Genomic DNA, 15,514 nt, shown 5'->3' with positions numbered 1-15,514 from the left:
GTGCTATTTGTTCTGTCCCTGTCAGCATCTAATCGGTGCTAACATCCCTAATAGGCTGTTCAATGTATTTTTAAACCATAGTCTGTGCAGTAAACTCTGAAATACATAAATAGTGTGCCAGCAAATAAAGGCATATATTCCCACATTGCTATCCTAGCAATAAAATATGGGTTTCTTTTATTTTTTTTTTTCTGGCTCCCATATACTTTATTCCTGAACTCTTCAATTATTTCACTAGCCATTTCTTAAGTATTTAGTGTATTCCAGGAACTATTTACAGATGTTGGGAATGTAAAGACAAAAAAATGAAACAGCCCTTGCTCAAAAAGCTTACTTTCTTTTAGGGGTGACAGCATGTACACATATAAGAATACTTATTTTAAGTAGAAAGTAAATTCAGCATCTAGTAGGGAAGACACTGGTAATTGAGGCAATCAGGAAAGGTTTTAAGGAATTAGTGCTTGAGCTTAGTATTTGAAGGTAAACTATTCTATGTGATTGGAGTGAGAAGGAGAGACATTCTAGGACAAAACAGAGCTAGGAGATCAAATAACCTATGAGAATACAAGAAAGTGGTTAGTTTTGCTAGACCAGAATTGTCATACTCTAGGCAGGTGATGAGCATGGAGTGAACCAGATTAAATATAATGGAGAAATGTTTAATTAAAAACAAAAACAAAATACAAAATAATGTTAATTTGTGTTTTTCTGAGTCTGCTAGTAGGGATTTATTTCCATTTGAGTTTGACATCCTTGGGCGAGACTTTTGAGGGTGAGAGAATAACATGATTAGGATAAGAAAGATTGTAGTTAGGTTGTGAAGGGCTTTAAATGTCTGAAAGAAAAGTTTATATTTCATCTCATTCATTATGGAGCCTATAACTTTATTGAGTATATCAGTGCTTTTGTCAGACCTTAACTTAAGAAAAATCAGTGGCAGCCATGAGAGGAGGATGAATTGGAATGGGGACAACCTTGAGTCAGGGAAGCCAATTAGGAGATTCTTAATAGTAGACCTGATGAGGGGCAATGAGGACCCAAAGGTGTGATGGCTTCATGTTAGTGAGATGGAGAAAGATGCTTTTGTGATTATTTTTCTGCATTCACAGTATGTGAGAGGAAATTTCATAAAATAACTCATTTTGATAAACTAGAACTAGATTTTGAACAGCTTTTAAGTGTTAAATTAGGTTTGTATTATATCCTGAAGCTTTTTGAGAGGGGAGTGACATGGTTAGACTTGAAATTTAGGAATATTAATTTTGCAACTATGTGAAAGATGAAGTGGAGAACAATTAAGAAACAATTACAGTAGTCTTGGCAAGAAGTAAAGATTTCTCAAATTAGTATGGTGGTCATGAAGACTGAGAAAAGGTGATGGATGTAAGAGTTGTTAATGAAGACATTGAATATAAAGAGGAAATGAAAATGAAGAGTTGAGGATGACTCTAAATCTTGGTGACTAGAAAAATAGTAGAGCCCTCAGTAAAGATTAGGACATTAGGAAAATAAATGTGACTTTTGGGAAAAGATGAGAAGTTATGTTTCAGACTTGTTTGGTTTGAGATATTTATAGGACATACTGTGAGAGAGATATTGTAAGTACATAATGTTGATATATAATTGGGAGCTCAAAGTTGAGTCTGAGATGGGCACAGAGTTGATAGTTGAACTTATGGGAACCTGTGAGAACATAATATAACTCTCCATTGCTCTGAGTGACACACAACTTAAATTTTTAAAGACTCTGGTTTTCTATAGCTTGCAGAAATATTACATCATCAGAAGAATATTGCCTTTTTTCTAGGGGAATAAAAAAGACATCAGATTTATGTAGAATTTTCTGAAGGCATTTCAGTCTACTTTCTTCCCTTTCAATTTTGGGCCCATTTCATTGCCCATTCTCATTATATCTAAGTCATAGGGACAAGTTCTGTGATTTTGCCTTCTCTTCTTATATCTTCATTTGGACAATGGGCATTCTTTATCCTTTTCCTTTTTTCTTATGTGAATGAATTCTAAACCATTTAGAGTTGATTATAAATCTCATTTTAGAAAGCTATGCAGTTTCTCTAGAGTTAATGTAATCAATACAATGTCATCTGTAAATGAGATCATTTGGAGGACCTCATAAATTCTATGGGGAATCCCTTTTCCATTTGTATTTTGTTGCATATCTTCCATCACAGTGGCAAAGAATTTTGGCAGGTATATAGCTCTGTTTTATTCTTAGATTGAAGGATAGTAATAATAATAATTAATAATCATCAAATAAAGTTATTTCTAATTAGTCTTTCAAAAAATATTTTATAGTTTTTATATTTTTAGGAGAAATTTTGTTAGAGAGCTCTTAAGATATTTTCTTCATGGAATACAATAACTTTTTTTTTAGTCAGTAAGGACAGTGAAATCTTGTATTTTATATACTTTTCAGACATTTGTATAACTGAAAGAAGCAGTTTGCAATATATTTTTAAAAGGCCACCTATTCCTTGTACTTCCAGGAATGCATTTGATATGTGTGTGTAAATTATTAAAAAAAACCCAAAAACTTCTAGAGGTGGGAAAGTAGGCATATGGATTAATACTAAAATTTTTTCCTTTACATAAGAAAAATAATGAAGTATGTGATTTTTTCTCCCTACCAGCAAAGGTCTACTCAGCCTTTTCATGATCTGTTACAACTCTTCACATCTTTGTTTTCTTTTTTTTTAAAGCATTATTAATATCTTTCACTTTTACATCATATTAATTTCCCAGCATAATCCCTTTAAGCCCTTTACTCCGTTAGTCTTTCCTTGTAGCTAATATTTTTAAAAACTCAACATTTTAACAAAGCAACCAGCATGTCAGTAGTATCTGACAGCATATGAAACATTTCATATCCATTTAATGGAATAAAGTAGTTTTTCATATCACTTTTCTAGGTATAGCCTAGCATGTCATAATTAAATTACATTCATTCAATTCATTTTGTTGTTTTTTGCATTTATGCTTTGATAGTCATTAAAGATTCTTACCCTTTTTTAACAGTTTAAATTTTTTTACATGCATTTATATGTTGTATAATTTTGTTTTCTTTGTTGTACTTCATTTTGCATTATTTTATCCTCTCCATGTTTTTCTGAATTCCTTGTATTTATTGTTTTTTATGTGCTAGTTATATGCTATTATGTGCCATCATTTGTTTACCCATTTTCTAATTGTTGAGTACTTTGCTTCCAATTATTTGCTGTCTCAAAAAGTGCTCTTTTGAATATTTTGGCATACATAAAAACTTTGTTTCTGTTTTTGATTTCCTTAGGATACATGTATGCCTAACATGTCATTGCTGGATTAAAGCACAGAAATATTTTAGTTATAAAAAAAAGATTTTTTTTCTCCAAATGGCTTGATTACTTAACAATTCTATTAGTAGGATATAAACATAGCTTTCCTTCCCTAGCCTCTCCATGATTGACTATTTCCATCTTTTGCTATTTCTGCCACTTTGGATATGAGGTAAAACCTTAGTTATTTTATTCTTCTTCTTTTTATTATTAGTGATTTGGAACACTCTTTCACATGGTTGATGACAGTATTTGATTCTAAATTTGTTAGCTGTTCATTTCTTTTGACCACATACCTATTAGGGAATATTTCTTACGTCTTATGTCTGTATTAATATCCTTATATCATAATTTTAAGTGTTTATTGGCTTTTTGATGCAAAGCTTTTTTTCCTACACAGTAATTTAGTTTTTCCTGTTTCATTGATTTTTGTTCTTTCAAAAGTTTTGAATTTCATTTTTGTGGTATTTTCTGTGTTTAAGAATTCTTAAATAAATGTGAAAGACACTTCCATGTCCCTTTTCCTCTCAATTAAAAAATAATGCGACTTTTTATATTTGTTCTTTCCCCTTGATATTTGGTATGTTGTATAAAAATACTATATATTAAATCTATTTTTCACCAAAGAGTTTCTCAATTCTCTTAACAGTTGTTAAATAGAGACATAGTAATCTATGTTCTTGGGTCTACCAAACACTGGCTTGTTGAGTTTCATTGTTTCAGAGTGTGCTTATTATTTTTAATTTATTAGTGTAATATTATGATTAATTAATATGACTGTTTTTAAATTGGTAGATCATAATTCTATTCAAATAATAGAATGTTTTCCATATAAATCTTGAGTAAATTGACTCTCAGATATTTTGTACACTTTCTATTATTTTAGGACAGGGACTGTTTCATTTTTGTCTTTTTAACCTTAGCACTTAACATAGTTCCTGTCATATAGTAGATGCTTAATAAATACTTGTCAATTGATTAATATTTTCTACTGGTTTTTGTTATTTCTGTATATAAGTGCTAACAATTTTTGTGAGTTTGTTTTACATACTGCCACTGTATTGGAACTCTTGTTTGTCTCAGTTTGCTGATTTTAAATTTTTCTCAGGAAGCCACTGTGTTGTATGTTAACACTTATTTTGGTTTCCTTTTGAAGATGTTTACCTCTTTTATTCCTTTCTTTTGTCTCATTGCTTTTACTATCATTTCTGGAACTGTCAAATAAGAGAAAGGACAAAGAATATCTTTATACCTGCAAAAAATTCTAGTGTGTATCTATTCAAATAATATTAGTTTTTAATTTTTTTATTTCAGAGATACATTTGGAAATTGCCTTTTATTCCTAAAATTTTTGGAGTTTTCAGTATAAATTAGTGTTGTAGACTGTCAGAGTTCTTTTTTATATTTGTTATAATAAGATAGTTTGAGGAAGTTATTTTTATTAGGGATTATGTTCATTGTTTTCCCAACAATTAAGTCATTCTTGAATACCAATCTAATTTGATCATAATTATTTTTGGATGTATTATTATAATAATATCTCTAGTGTTTTAAAAAATTCATATCAACGATCATTTGTGAAAATTGCTTTAAAATTCTCTTTTCTCTGCTTTATTCTGCTCAGATTTAGTCATAGAACCATATTTGTTTTATAGGGTGTTTTCTTAATTATTGAGAATACCATTGCATAGGTATAAATTGCTTTAAAAATTATCGATAAATTTACTTTTGTAAATCCATCTGGCCAATGGTTTTTTTTTTCTTTCTTTTTATAGCTTCATGTTGACTTGTTCAGTTTTGCTTTATGAGGTTTCATTGTTTAGGATTTCTCTTTCATGTTTTCTTAATTTGGATATTTCATATTTTTTTAGATAATCTTTGTTTTAAAAAATTCTTAGTTTTTGCTAGCATAATAATTTTGAATAGTAGTTTCAAGTATATTCACTTTGTTTTGAACTGACTTTGCTCATTTAAACATTTTAATAATTTATTTTTCTTTATAAGGTTAGTCAAATGATTATCAGTTTAATTTGGCACTTCAAAGAATAAGCTTTTAATTTTGTTTATCATTTCTGTTGTCTTCTTTTAATCTCTTTAATTTTCAAGGTTTCTTTTGTGCTTATTTTGTTTGTTAATTTGTTGGTTTTCTAGTTTTTAAATTGAATACTCAGTTTATTAATCTTCTCTTTTTCTATTTTGTTAATGTATGTTTTCAGAGATATAATTTTTCCTCTGAGGACTGCTTTAGCTGCACCCCCCAAATTTTGGTATGTTGTCTCATCATTATCGTTCTCTTTCACATAGTTGTTAATTGTTTCTATGATTTGTTCTTTGATCCAGTCATACATAGTTCAGGATGCCATTATTAAGTCTCCATTTTGGTTTGTACCTTTTGCTTATATTCCTTGTATTTATGGATATTAGATTGGGTTATAATCTGTAAAGTTATATTAATTTTTGCTTTATTACACCTTGTATTATTCTTAGTAATCAGATGCTTAGTCTGTTTTTGTAAAGGTATCATGTGATGCTGCAAATAAGTATGTTCTTTAATTTTACCATTCATCTAGTATTAAAATTGATAAAGTATTTTAAAAGTTGCATAGTGGGAGGGAGAAGGGGAAGGAGCAGAAAGGATAAAAAAAAAGTTTGTTAGTACCTGTCTAACTTTATCATACAAATCCAAAAATGTGGTAGTTCAGTTCCTTGTACAGGTTTTTCCCATATTCATGTTTTGAAATGTTTGTGATTGTTGATATTTTTAAAAGAAAATTTTAAAACTCAATCTTTTAATATAATTTCTACAGTCTGTTCATTTCTATATTTTTCTTTCTGTTCATTTTTATAACAGTTTTATTCAACTTTGAGAGGGGAACATTACAATCTGCACTTATGTGAAAACCTTTTTTTTTTCAAACTTTTAATTAGTTTTTCATTTGTGAATTTACATGCAATGCTTTTTTTGGTGAATTTTTGTTTATTCTCGATAATGATTAATTGTATTTAATCTAGTTTTCCTGACATTTTTGCTTTGTCTGATAGCATGTTTATATTTCCTGAAGAGTTTGCAGAAAATTATTACATTCTGTTTTCTCAACTATGCTGCTATCCTAGGTTCTGATTGTTAGGGTTGTGTCTTTCTCAATTTACTTATTTTATATTTAATTTAATGCTATTCCTTTTATGTTAGCATTTTCCCCCTATATATCCATCCTGTATTCCCAATGCCTTTTCTCTTCTGAAGTTACGGGTCAGGTATCTGTGTCCTGATTCCATCTTCCCTATAGTTCTGTCTGAAAAACAATCTGCCTTCTTCCTAAGCTTAGCTTTTTTCATATTCTTAGGCTGTAATTAAGAGATTAGATTAGTATCTGGAGCTGGTTCCCAATGAAAAGGTCACATATGTTATTTTTACTCTACCTAGGAGGTTGTATTAGTCTCTGTCCTCTCCTGGTGCCATTACCTGTAGGATTATTGAGGCTCTGATCTGATTCACTTCTCATAAGTTAGAGGGTTTTGGTCTTACTATTTGCTTTTTTTTAATCTTTGTTTCACGTGGAACTTTGTTCTTGAGATAGGTCTTTGGGGGAACCTTTCTTGACTAAAATTTTTCATGGTGCTATCTTTGTTGCAAGAGGCTAAGGAAATAACTTGTCAATTTAACGTTGTTCTCTGGGCTTGATGAGGGTACATCTCTAGTTCATTACTGCATCCTGTCTTCTCTTCTGAACAGCTTCCTATTTTTAGTTTTTCCATAAAACATTGATCCACCTATAGAGGAACATAGGAGTCAGACTATAGTATATTTAGTTTTTCTCTTGATTTTTCATTTAATTAACATGTCTTTATTAAGTACTTACTCTTACTAGGAGCTAAGGCTAAAAATTCACAGAATGAAATTTCTTCTCTCTGAGATAACATTAATTAGATATGTATTTGGGAGGTGTGTGTGTCTATGTGGATATAAAAGTAACAGTAATAAATGAAGTAGTTAATAGTTAATCCAGGATTATCTGGAAGTGAAAGTTTTAGGAGTTGGATAAAGAAAGTAGTAAAAGGGCTACATCATGAAGGCAGAAGCTAGAAAAGGAATGTATTCCAAGCATATGGAATAACTAGTGGAAAGCCATGGAGAGATGGAAAATAAAAAATATTGTATATGAAGAATAGAGAAATGAATATCTTCCCCTCTTAATGGTCTGGTTTTGTTCTTTATTTTTAGCAGTATCATAGGTGTAAGAGATTTAAAAAATTTCTGTTTTGATTATTACACTTTATTGTTTTTCTCTTTTTTTGCTGTTTACAGATGAACTATTTAGCTTAGTTTACTTTTCTGATCGAAAAAAATTTTTAAAAATTTTTTCTCTCCTTTAAGTCTCCTCTTGGTTTATCTTGTGAGAAACAATATTTAAAAACTATTGCAGTTCTTTCTTGAAATTTTACTCTTTTGTTTCCCTAAAGTTTGTTTATAACTTTTCTCTTCACTTCTTCCTTCTCCATGTGATTATTACTCCTGCTTTTCCCCCCCAATAAATTCTATTCCTGATCATTGTTTCTGTGTTTGTGTAGATCTCTTATTTCCTCTTTTTATACTCTAATTCTCCTTAACTTTGCTTTGCTGTTACTTAAACCCTCCTCTACCATGAATCTCTTGTATCTTTTCCCATCTTTTTCCTCCCTCTTTATCCCATTCCTATTAATATGTACTTTCTGTTCCACTGCTGTAAATCCACATACCCTCATATGTTCCACCTTATCCTATTCCCTCATTTCTTTATGTGTGTTGAAAGATACTATTTCCTTCTTGGTATACATATGAGTTGTTCCCTGTTTATTCTCATTGTGAGTAGATTTCCAGAACTACCAGCCCTCCTCTCCCATCTAATTCCTGTGTTGGTTCTTCCTTATATAATACTATTTTTACCTTTTTGTAGACTGTTTTCTTTTCAGAGTCAGATCATATTGACCTCTGCCCCAGTATTTCTTTTGGATTACCCAATTACTAATGTAAATTTTAAACTTGGGATTTACATTTCCATGTATAAAACATAAACAGTTTTGTCTTCATTGAATCCCTTGAAATTAGTCTTAGATGTTGGCTCTTATATATTACATTTTCTATTGAGTTAAGGTTTATTTGAGACAAAATCCTGAAAATCTGAGAGTTCATTGGAAGTATGCTTTTTCCACCCGATCAATATTATACTTAATTTTGCTGGATATAGTATTTTTGACCATAGGCTTAGTTCTTTTGATTGTCAATATATAATATTGCAAGTCCTGTGGTCTTTTATTGTAGCTGCTCCTGTAGTTTTAGAGTATTTGAATTTTTGTATGTTTGTTTCTTGTAAAACTTTGTCTTTGATCTGGGGATTTTGAAATTTAGCATTAATGTTCCTGAATGTATTTTCCACATAATATCTCTTTGAGGGTGATGATGGATGGACTTTTTTTTCCTATTTCTACTTCCCCCTCATGTTCTATCACTCCAGGACAATTTTCTTTGATTACTTTTTGCATTTTTGTGTCAAGGTTCTTTTTCTGGTCACAGCTTTCAGGTAGTCTAATTATTCTTAAGTTTTCTCTTCTTGATGTTTTCCAGATCTGTTGTTTTTTTTTTTTTTAATAAAATACTTTATTTTATTTATTTTTTCAATTCTTTATATTTTGTTTTGGTATTTCCTGGTCTTGGTTATAGCTTCAATTCTAATTAATTATTTTATTTTATTTTATTTTTTTTTTTGCTGAGGCAATTGGGGTTAAGTGACTTATCCAGGGTCACACAACTAGGAAGTGTTAAATGTCTGAGATCATATTTGAACTCAGGTCCTTTTGACTTCAGGGCTGGTGCTCTATTCACTGTTCCACCTAGCTGCCCCGCAGTTCTAATTTTCAAAGAATCATTTTCTTCTTTAAGACTCTAGATTTCCTTTTCTAGTTATGACTTTATTGGTATAATCTTGTTTTTCTTGGATAGTTCCTCTTCTTTTTGATTTTTCCTAAATCTCTCTCATTTGATTGTTGAAGTCTTTTGAGTTGTGCTATAAATTCATTCTAGACTTGTAGCCATTTAACATTACTCTTTAGGGTGAAGAGACTTTTTTTACTTCAATGTCTTCCTCTAAAGATGAACCCTATCTTCCCTATTCCCATTGTAACTATTTATGATTGGGTTCTTCCTTGCTTGATCATTTCTTTTTTTTCCTTTTTTATGAGAATTTATTAATACTATAAGCACCTCTAATCCTGGAATAGCAGGGACTGTTGTTTTTGATTTTACTTCATTTCTCTTCTCTGACCTGGAATCCCAAGTTAAGAACTCTATTATTGCCCAAACCCTGACTGAGCAGCATAGCAGGGCCTAGCATTATTTGTCAGCAGAGATTCCCTCAGTCTTCCTGGATTCTGATCCTGAGTTCCCTATACTGTCTGGATGGTGAAAGTTCTTGTTGTTTGGCTTTAACTTTAACCCAGCTAGTTCCAGGCTTCCTGCCTGGCTATTTCAGTGGGCTAATTTGGAGGTGTTTACACTTCACACTGGAAGTGTGGAGGACTGCTGTTCTACCCAGAGTCTTACTTGTTTTTCACTGGTCCGTGGTTGTTCTGAGGTGTAATTTTGTTTTGTTTGTGGGGGAAATCTGTAATTTTCTTGCCTATTTTTCTGCCCTGTTCTGTCATCTTTCCAGAATCTTCCCCTTCCTCCCTGTCATCCTTGACATTCCATATGATTGGGATATGTTGAGGCTTCTTTGTTGTTTCCTCTATGCTATTTTGTCCTCCAATGTCCTTCCCAAATTGCAATGCTTTTTTGTAATGTGGCTTTGCAGAATAACTATATTCTGCCTCATACGGGGTGTTTAGAGTCACTGTTGGGGGGGAGGGCAGGGATATCCCCTTCTATATGTAGCCCAACATTGTTACTGCAACAGTAGCCTTTGAAGTTACTTCCTTTGCTGGTATCTAGGAGGTGGTGTGGTATAATGCTGAGTAGTAGCTATAGTATTTCAGTTTTCTGCTGTTATTTTGTGAAGTTTTACCTTTTGTTCTATTTTTGTATGTATCTTGTGAATTCAGCAGTATTGCTACAAATGTAGTACATATTTTCTTAATTTAAAAAAAATCATTTTTAATTGTGTGAACTTTACAAATGAATGTTTTTCTATAGTCCAGGGGTCCTCAAACTAAGGTCCATGGGCCAGATGTAGCAGCTGAGGACGTTTATCCCCCTCAACCAGGGCTATGAAGTTTCTTTATTTAAAAGCCCACAAAACAAAGTTTTTGTTTTTACTATAGTCCAACCCTCCAACAGTCTGAGTGACAGTGAACTGGCCCCCTATTTAAAAAATTTGAGGACCCCTGCTCTATACAAAGAAAAGTACTGCATATGAAGCCCTAAATCCCTAATATATAGAGAGAGACTCTAAATTTTTGTTATTATTGTTTTAATGTTTCAGTTTTTGTATAGTTTCAGCATTGTCCTGTTTGTGTTCCTTATGAACTTTATTTTTTTGGGTTCTTTTTTTAAAAAAATTATTCACTGACATTCTTTCCTTTTTAAAAAATAACAGTATCACAACCCCTCCATTTTCTGCCAACTGTCTTCTCTCATTTCATTAAACACCCTCGCCAGAAATAAACACTCTTGCAACATATAAGTGTAGTTACACAAAACAAAGTTCACACATTTTCCTTATCTAAAAAGGCTCTTCTAGTTTTATCTCTTCTCTGCCACAATAGAGGAAGCATGAATAAAAGGCAGTTTGCTGGGGTCATAATTGGTCATTGTATAGCTCACACTTGCCCTCTCCTTCCCCTCCTGAGTTTTGATAAAGTCACAGAAAACTACTCACATTTTTCTGATCATGTCTATTTATTTTCTGTAGTGCTATTTCTGTTTTGTCATGTATCATATCGGAAACTGTCCTATTAGAATACCCATGTGATGTGATGGCTGTATTATTATTGATGGATCCTAGTGTTTGTCAGAAATTTTCATATATTTTTTCCATTTTTAGAAAAAATCAGTTTAGTGTCCTACCAGTTTCATCTTTTAATGAGCCCTGCATGATCTTGCTTATTTGGATCTCTTGCTGTACTTACTGTGAATTTGTTTTCATTCTGCTATTTATTACTTTTTGCAAGGTGATTCTGCTCGTTAGACTCTACCATTTTACTGTGGTGTTGTTCAATTGTGTCTGATTCTGTGTGATCCCATGTGGGGTTTTCATTGCAAAGATATTGGAGTAGTTTGTTATTTCCTTCTCCAGCTCCTTTTAAGATGAGGAAACTGAAGCAGACAGGGTTAAGTGACTTCCTCAGGATCATATAATTAGTAAGTGGCCAGATTTGAACTTAGGAGGAGGAATCTATTTGATTCCAGGCCTAGTGTTTTATCCAGTGTACGATCTAGCTAGCCTTCTACTTTGTAAGATCTTATCTATGAGTTTATTTTCAAGTGCTGTGCTTGTGTTCCTCTCTGAGCAAGGAGAGTTAAGTGTTTGCCAGATGAAGTGGCTTTTGCTTCCTTTTGTGATGAATTTTACAATTTTACTTCTTCATGAAACAATGAGAGTGTAGACAGTGTATCTTCTTTTAAATATCCAGCCATTTTTTGTAGTTAGTTGCATAACATCTATTCTTAATTTTTCTAACATGTCAATGGTGTGACAGTACACAAATAACTGTTTCAGAAATAACTCCCTCATTGTTTACCAGGCATTTCCAATATTAAAATATTACTTTCTTCTGTGAAGTTATTTGGTGATCATGTCCAAAATTATTTTTTCTTTTAGAAAGTATTCATGATGTCTTTGTTTGAGGCTTCTGTATATTCTTCGTTTGAGGCTTCTGTGTAGTCTACAAACATTTTCTCCTTCTGAACCATGTTTTGCCAAATACTTTTTTGTGCCATCCTCCACTCTGTATTAAAGCCACAGAGTGTTAAGATTATGGGTTGATGTAATTTGGAATGTCCAAGTGAATCCTTTATAGGATGTCTCAATCTTTTCATCTTTATATCTTCATTCACAAATGTGGATAGATAGGATATAATTAATCTTCACAGTGACTTTCCTGAAGATACTCGTCTTCATTAATTCATTATGCGGTGAGACTAAACATTTCAGGAATCAGTAGATCCCTTTTATTTTAATCTATCTTCTCTGGTTTCCTTCCAGCCTCAGCTCAGTTAAAATTGTAACTTTTACTTTTCTATTCCTCCCCATCCATCTCCTCCCAACTCCCCTGTGCCTACCCCAGTGCCTTCCCTCTCATACTATCTTTCAGTTATATAGTATATATCTTGTTTTTACATTATTTTTCATGTTATCTCTCCCTTTTGAATATAGAATCCTTACATGCAGCTATATTTTTGCGTTTTCTTGTATTCCCAGTACTTAGCCCAATTCCTGGCACATATTAAGCACTTAATAATTGTTGACTAAGTGCCAACTATGTACAAAATATAAAAGAACAGTCTCTGCCTTCAAGGGTGTTAGAATCAATTTGGTGATACAAAGTGTACACAGATAGTAAATGCTAAGTACAACCATAAGCAAATTGCTTTCTAGAAGATGAAAACACTAACATGGTGTAGAGTAGTAGATTAGTAAAGGCACCAGTAGTTTGGGACTTGATATATGCTTGGAAAGAATTTAGAAATTCTGTCAGGCAAAAGTGAGGAGGGAATATAGTCCAGGCATGATGGATACTATTGATACAAAAACTTAAGAAAAGGTGATGGAATGTTATGGGTAATAACTAACAGTTTAATAGGGCATAAAGGAGAGGAATATAAAATTACCAAAATTGCCTTCTGTATTTGACCTGCATTTTGTTGCTTTTGACTGTTGTTTTGATTTATAGTGTTGTAATCATTTTGTATATTATTCTTTTAGCACTGCTTTTTTTACTGTATCACATCTTACAAATCTTTCCATGTTTTATTTGATTCTTCATATTTATTGCTCCTTTTAGTATAAGGAATAAAATTTTATTATATTTATATACCATATTTTATTCAGCTGTTCCCTAATCATTAGGCACAAATTTTATTTTCATATTTAAAAAATTAAATATAATGCTAATATGAATATGTTCATATCTATATCTATATCTATATGTTTTGTATTAACTTCCTAGCATAGAAACCCCATAATGAGATATTTGTATTATAATTCATTATTAACTTTTTGTACATTATACATTTTTTAAAATAGTTCACAGCATTGCTTGTCTCATAACTTCTTCAACATTGAAATTTTTCATCTTTTATCATATTTGGTAATATCATATTGCCCCTATGGTTGTTTTAATTAGTATTTGTGAATATTCTTGATTTTGACTGTTTTTGAAATGTAGTTAATAGTTGTTATTTTTTTAAAACAGGTATCGTTTAAGGAACAAAAAGATCACAGCAACTGTACGAACATTTCCTCTCCTAAATAAAGTTGGCGTAAACAACACTGTCACAACTACAGCTGGAAATGTCATTTCTGTCATAGGAAGTACTGAAACAACTGGGAAACTTGTTCCAAGTACTAATGGGATTTCAAGTACAGAAAATAGTGTTTCCCAGTTAATCCCCCGTGGTGCTGACACCACATTACGAGCTTTGGAGAATGTGAAGAAAGTAGGGAAGGTTGGCTCCAGTGGTCAGAATATTTCTGGGGCTTCTGCAGAATCTGTAACTGAAAAGTAGGTATCTCATAAGTTAAAATATTTCATTTTTGTTCTATAAAAGTCCTTTTTGAATGCTTCAGGGCATTTATGAGAATTGTTCTGATTTAGTAAGAGGAGTTAAACTTGGAGTCTAGATTTCTGGTCCCACAATTTAGTGAACCTATATAATCTTTCTGAGCCTTAGTTTCTTCAACTATAACATGATGGAATGGATTTTTACCCTATTTGATGAATAGAATGATAATGAGGAAAATACTTTGTTTACCTTATAACTTTATGAAATTTTAACAATTGTTATATTTTGGAAAAAGCAGTTAACTATATTTTTAATAAAAGTATTTTCCTTTGGAAATGTGAACCTGAATTAGAACTTAAGTTCAGTTTCATTGTAATAATACTTGTTAAAGCTTTATGTTTGATAGATTCCCTTTACCAGTGCATAGGGACTGCTTAATTTAAAATTATGCTTTCAAAGAGTTGCCTGAGACACTGAAAAGATAAATAACTTGTTCATTAGTAGTATTAGTAGTATGTGTCAATAAACTATTTATACTCTATATTTTACTCTGCTTCTCTTAGTAAAATTTCAGCTTATGGAAAAATTAATCAGTAAATATATATATTGAGTACTTGTGTATCTAACATATTGGTTCAGGTGTCTAAAAGTAATGCTAGTCTCATATATCAAGATATAACTATGAGCTTAGTATAGAAGAAAATCATCTAATTTTTCAGATGACAGAATTTAGTTTGTAGGGAATGGTTTGTCAAAGGCTACAGATATTCATGGGTTCATAAAATTCAGAGATGAAAAGGATCTTAGATTCTATCTAGTCCATTTATATTTAATTTTGTTGAAGAAAGCTGAGGCATTAAGAAATTGTTACTTATCTAAGGTAATACAAAATCAGAAGAAACAGAATTGGAATAGAAACCCAAGACTTTGAAATCTGAATCCACTTCTGTTTCCAACGTATTACATATATTTATTGGTTATTTGGAAACCGAGTTTTCTGATTGGTTCCCATTCTTTTTGAAATTAAATGCTTGTATTTTATGTATTTGTCATCAGTGTTATCAAATCACATTGTGAATCCATGTATTAGGACAAATATTATTCAAAACAAAAGAGATAGTGTATAAAAAGCTTATCTAAATACTAATTCTTAGAAAATGTGTATAGTACACAGTGTATAAGGAGGTTTAATGAAGAGAATATGAAATTTGGAGTCCTGTGTACTAATTTCAGTTCTTATCATAATTTGCTATATAAACTTTGGTCAGAGCCTTTTTTTTATGCCTCAAGTTTCATGCTTTTTAAAATGGATATTTGTAAATAAAGATTACTGTAAACTTTGAAGTACTTTAAAAATTTTCTTGCTTACTTTAAGTGTATTTGTGATGCTAAAAGTGAGATGTGTGAAAACTTAAAGTACAAAGTATTCTATAATGCAAACAATTACTTTATACTGTTGGTAGTAAAAAATTAGATATAATTTTGTTCG

General features: G+C 31.5%; 1 protein-coding gene across 4 annotated transcripts in view; it reads left to right on the top strand.

The window, feature by feature from the left end:
- Positions 1–15,514, top strand: part of RC3H2 (ring finger and CCCH-type domains 2) — a 56,153-nt gene that overhangs the window by 29,681 nt on the left and 10,958 nt on the right. For 2 of the 4 annotated variants that reach the window (XM_051979584.1, XM_051979586.1), the window contains exons 10-11: positions 5,546–5,596; positions 13,716–14,024. In XM_051979584.1, the coding sequence (XP_051835544.1) occupies positions 5,546–5,596; positions 13,716–14,024 (360 nt within the window). The remainder of the gene's footprint in view (positions 1–5,545; positions 5,597–13,715; positions 14,025–15,514) is intronic. The other 2 variants (XM_051979585.1, XM_051979588.1) reach the window with 1 other exon arrangement.

Source organism: Antechinus flavipes, chromosome 2 (assembly GCF_016432865.1).
Source record: "Antechinus flavipes isolate AdamAnt ecotype Samford, QLD, Australia chromosome 2, AdamAnt_v2, whole genome shotgun sequence".
Classification (NCBI taxonomy): domain Eukaryota; kingdom Metazoa; phylum Chordata; class Mammalia; order Dasyuromorphia; family Dasyuridae; genus Antechinus; species Antechinus flavipes.
This window is presented reverse-complemented; position numbering and strand designations above follow the sequence as displayed.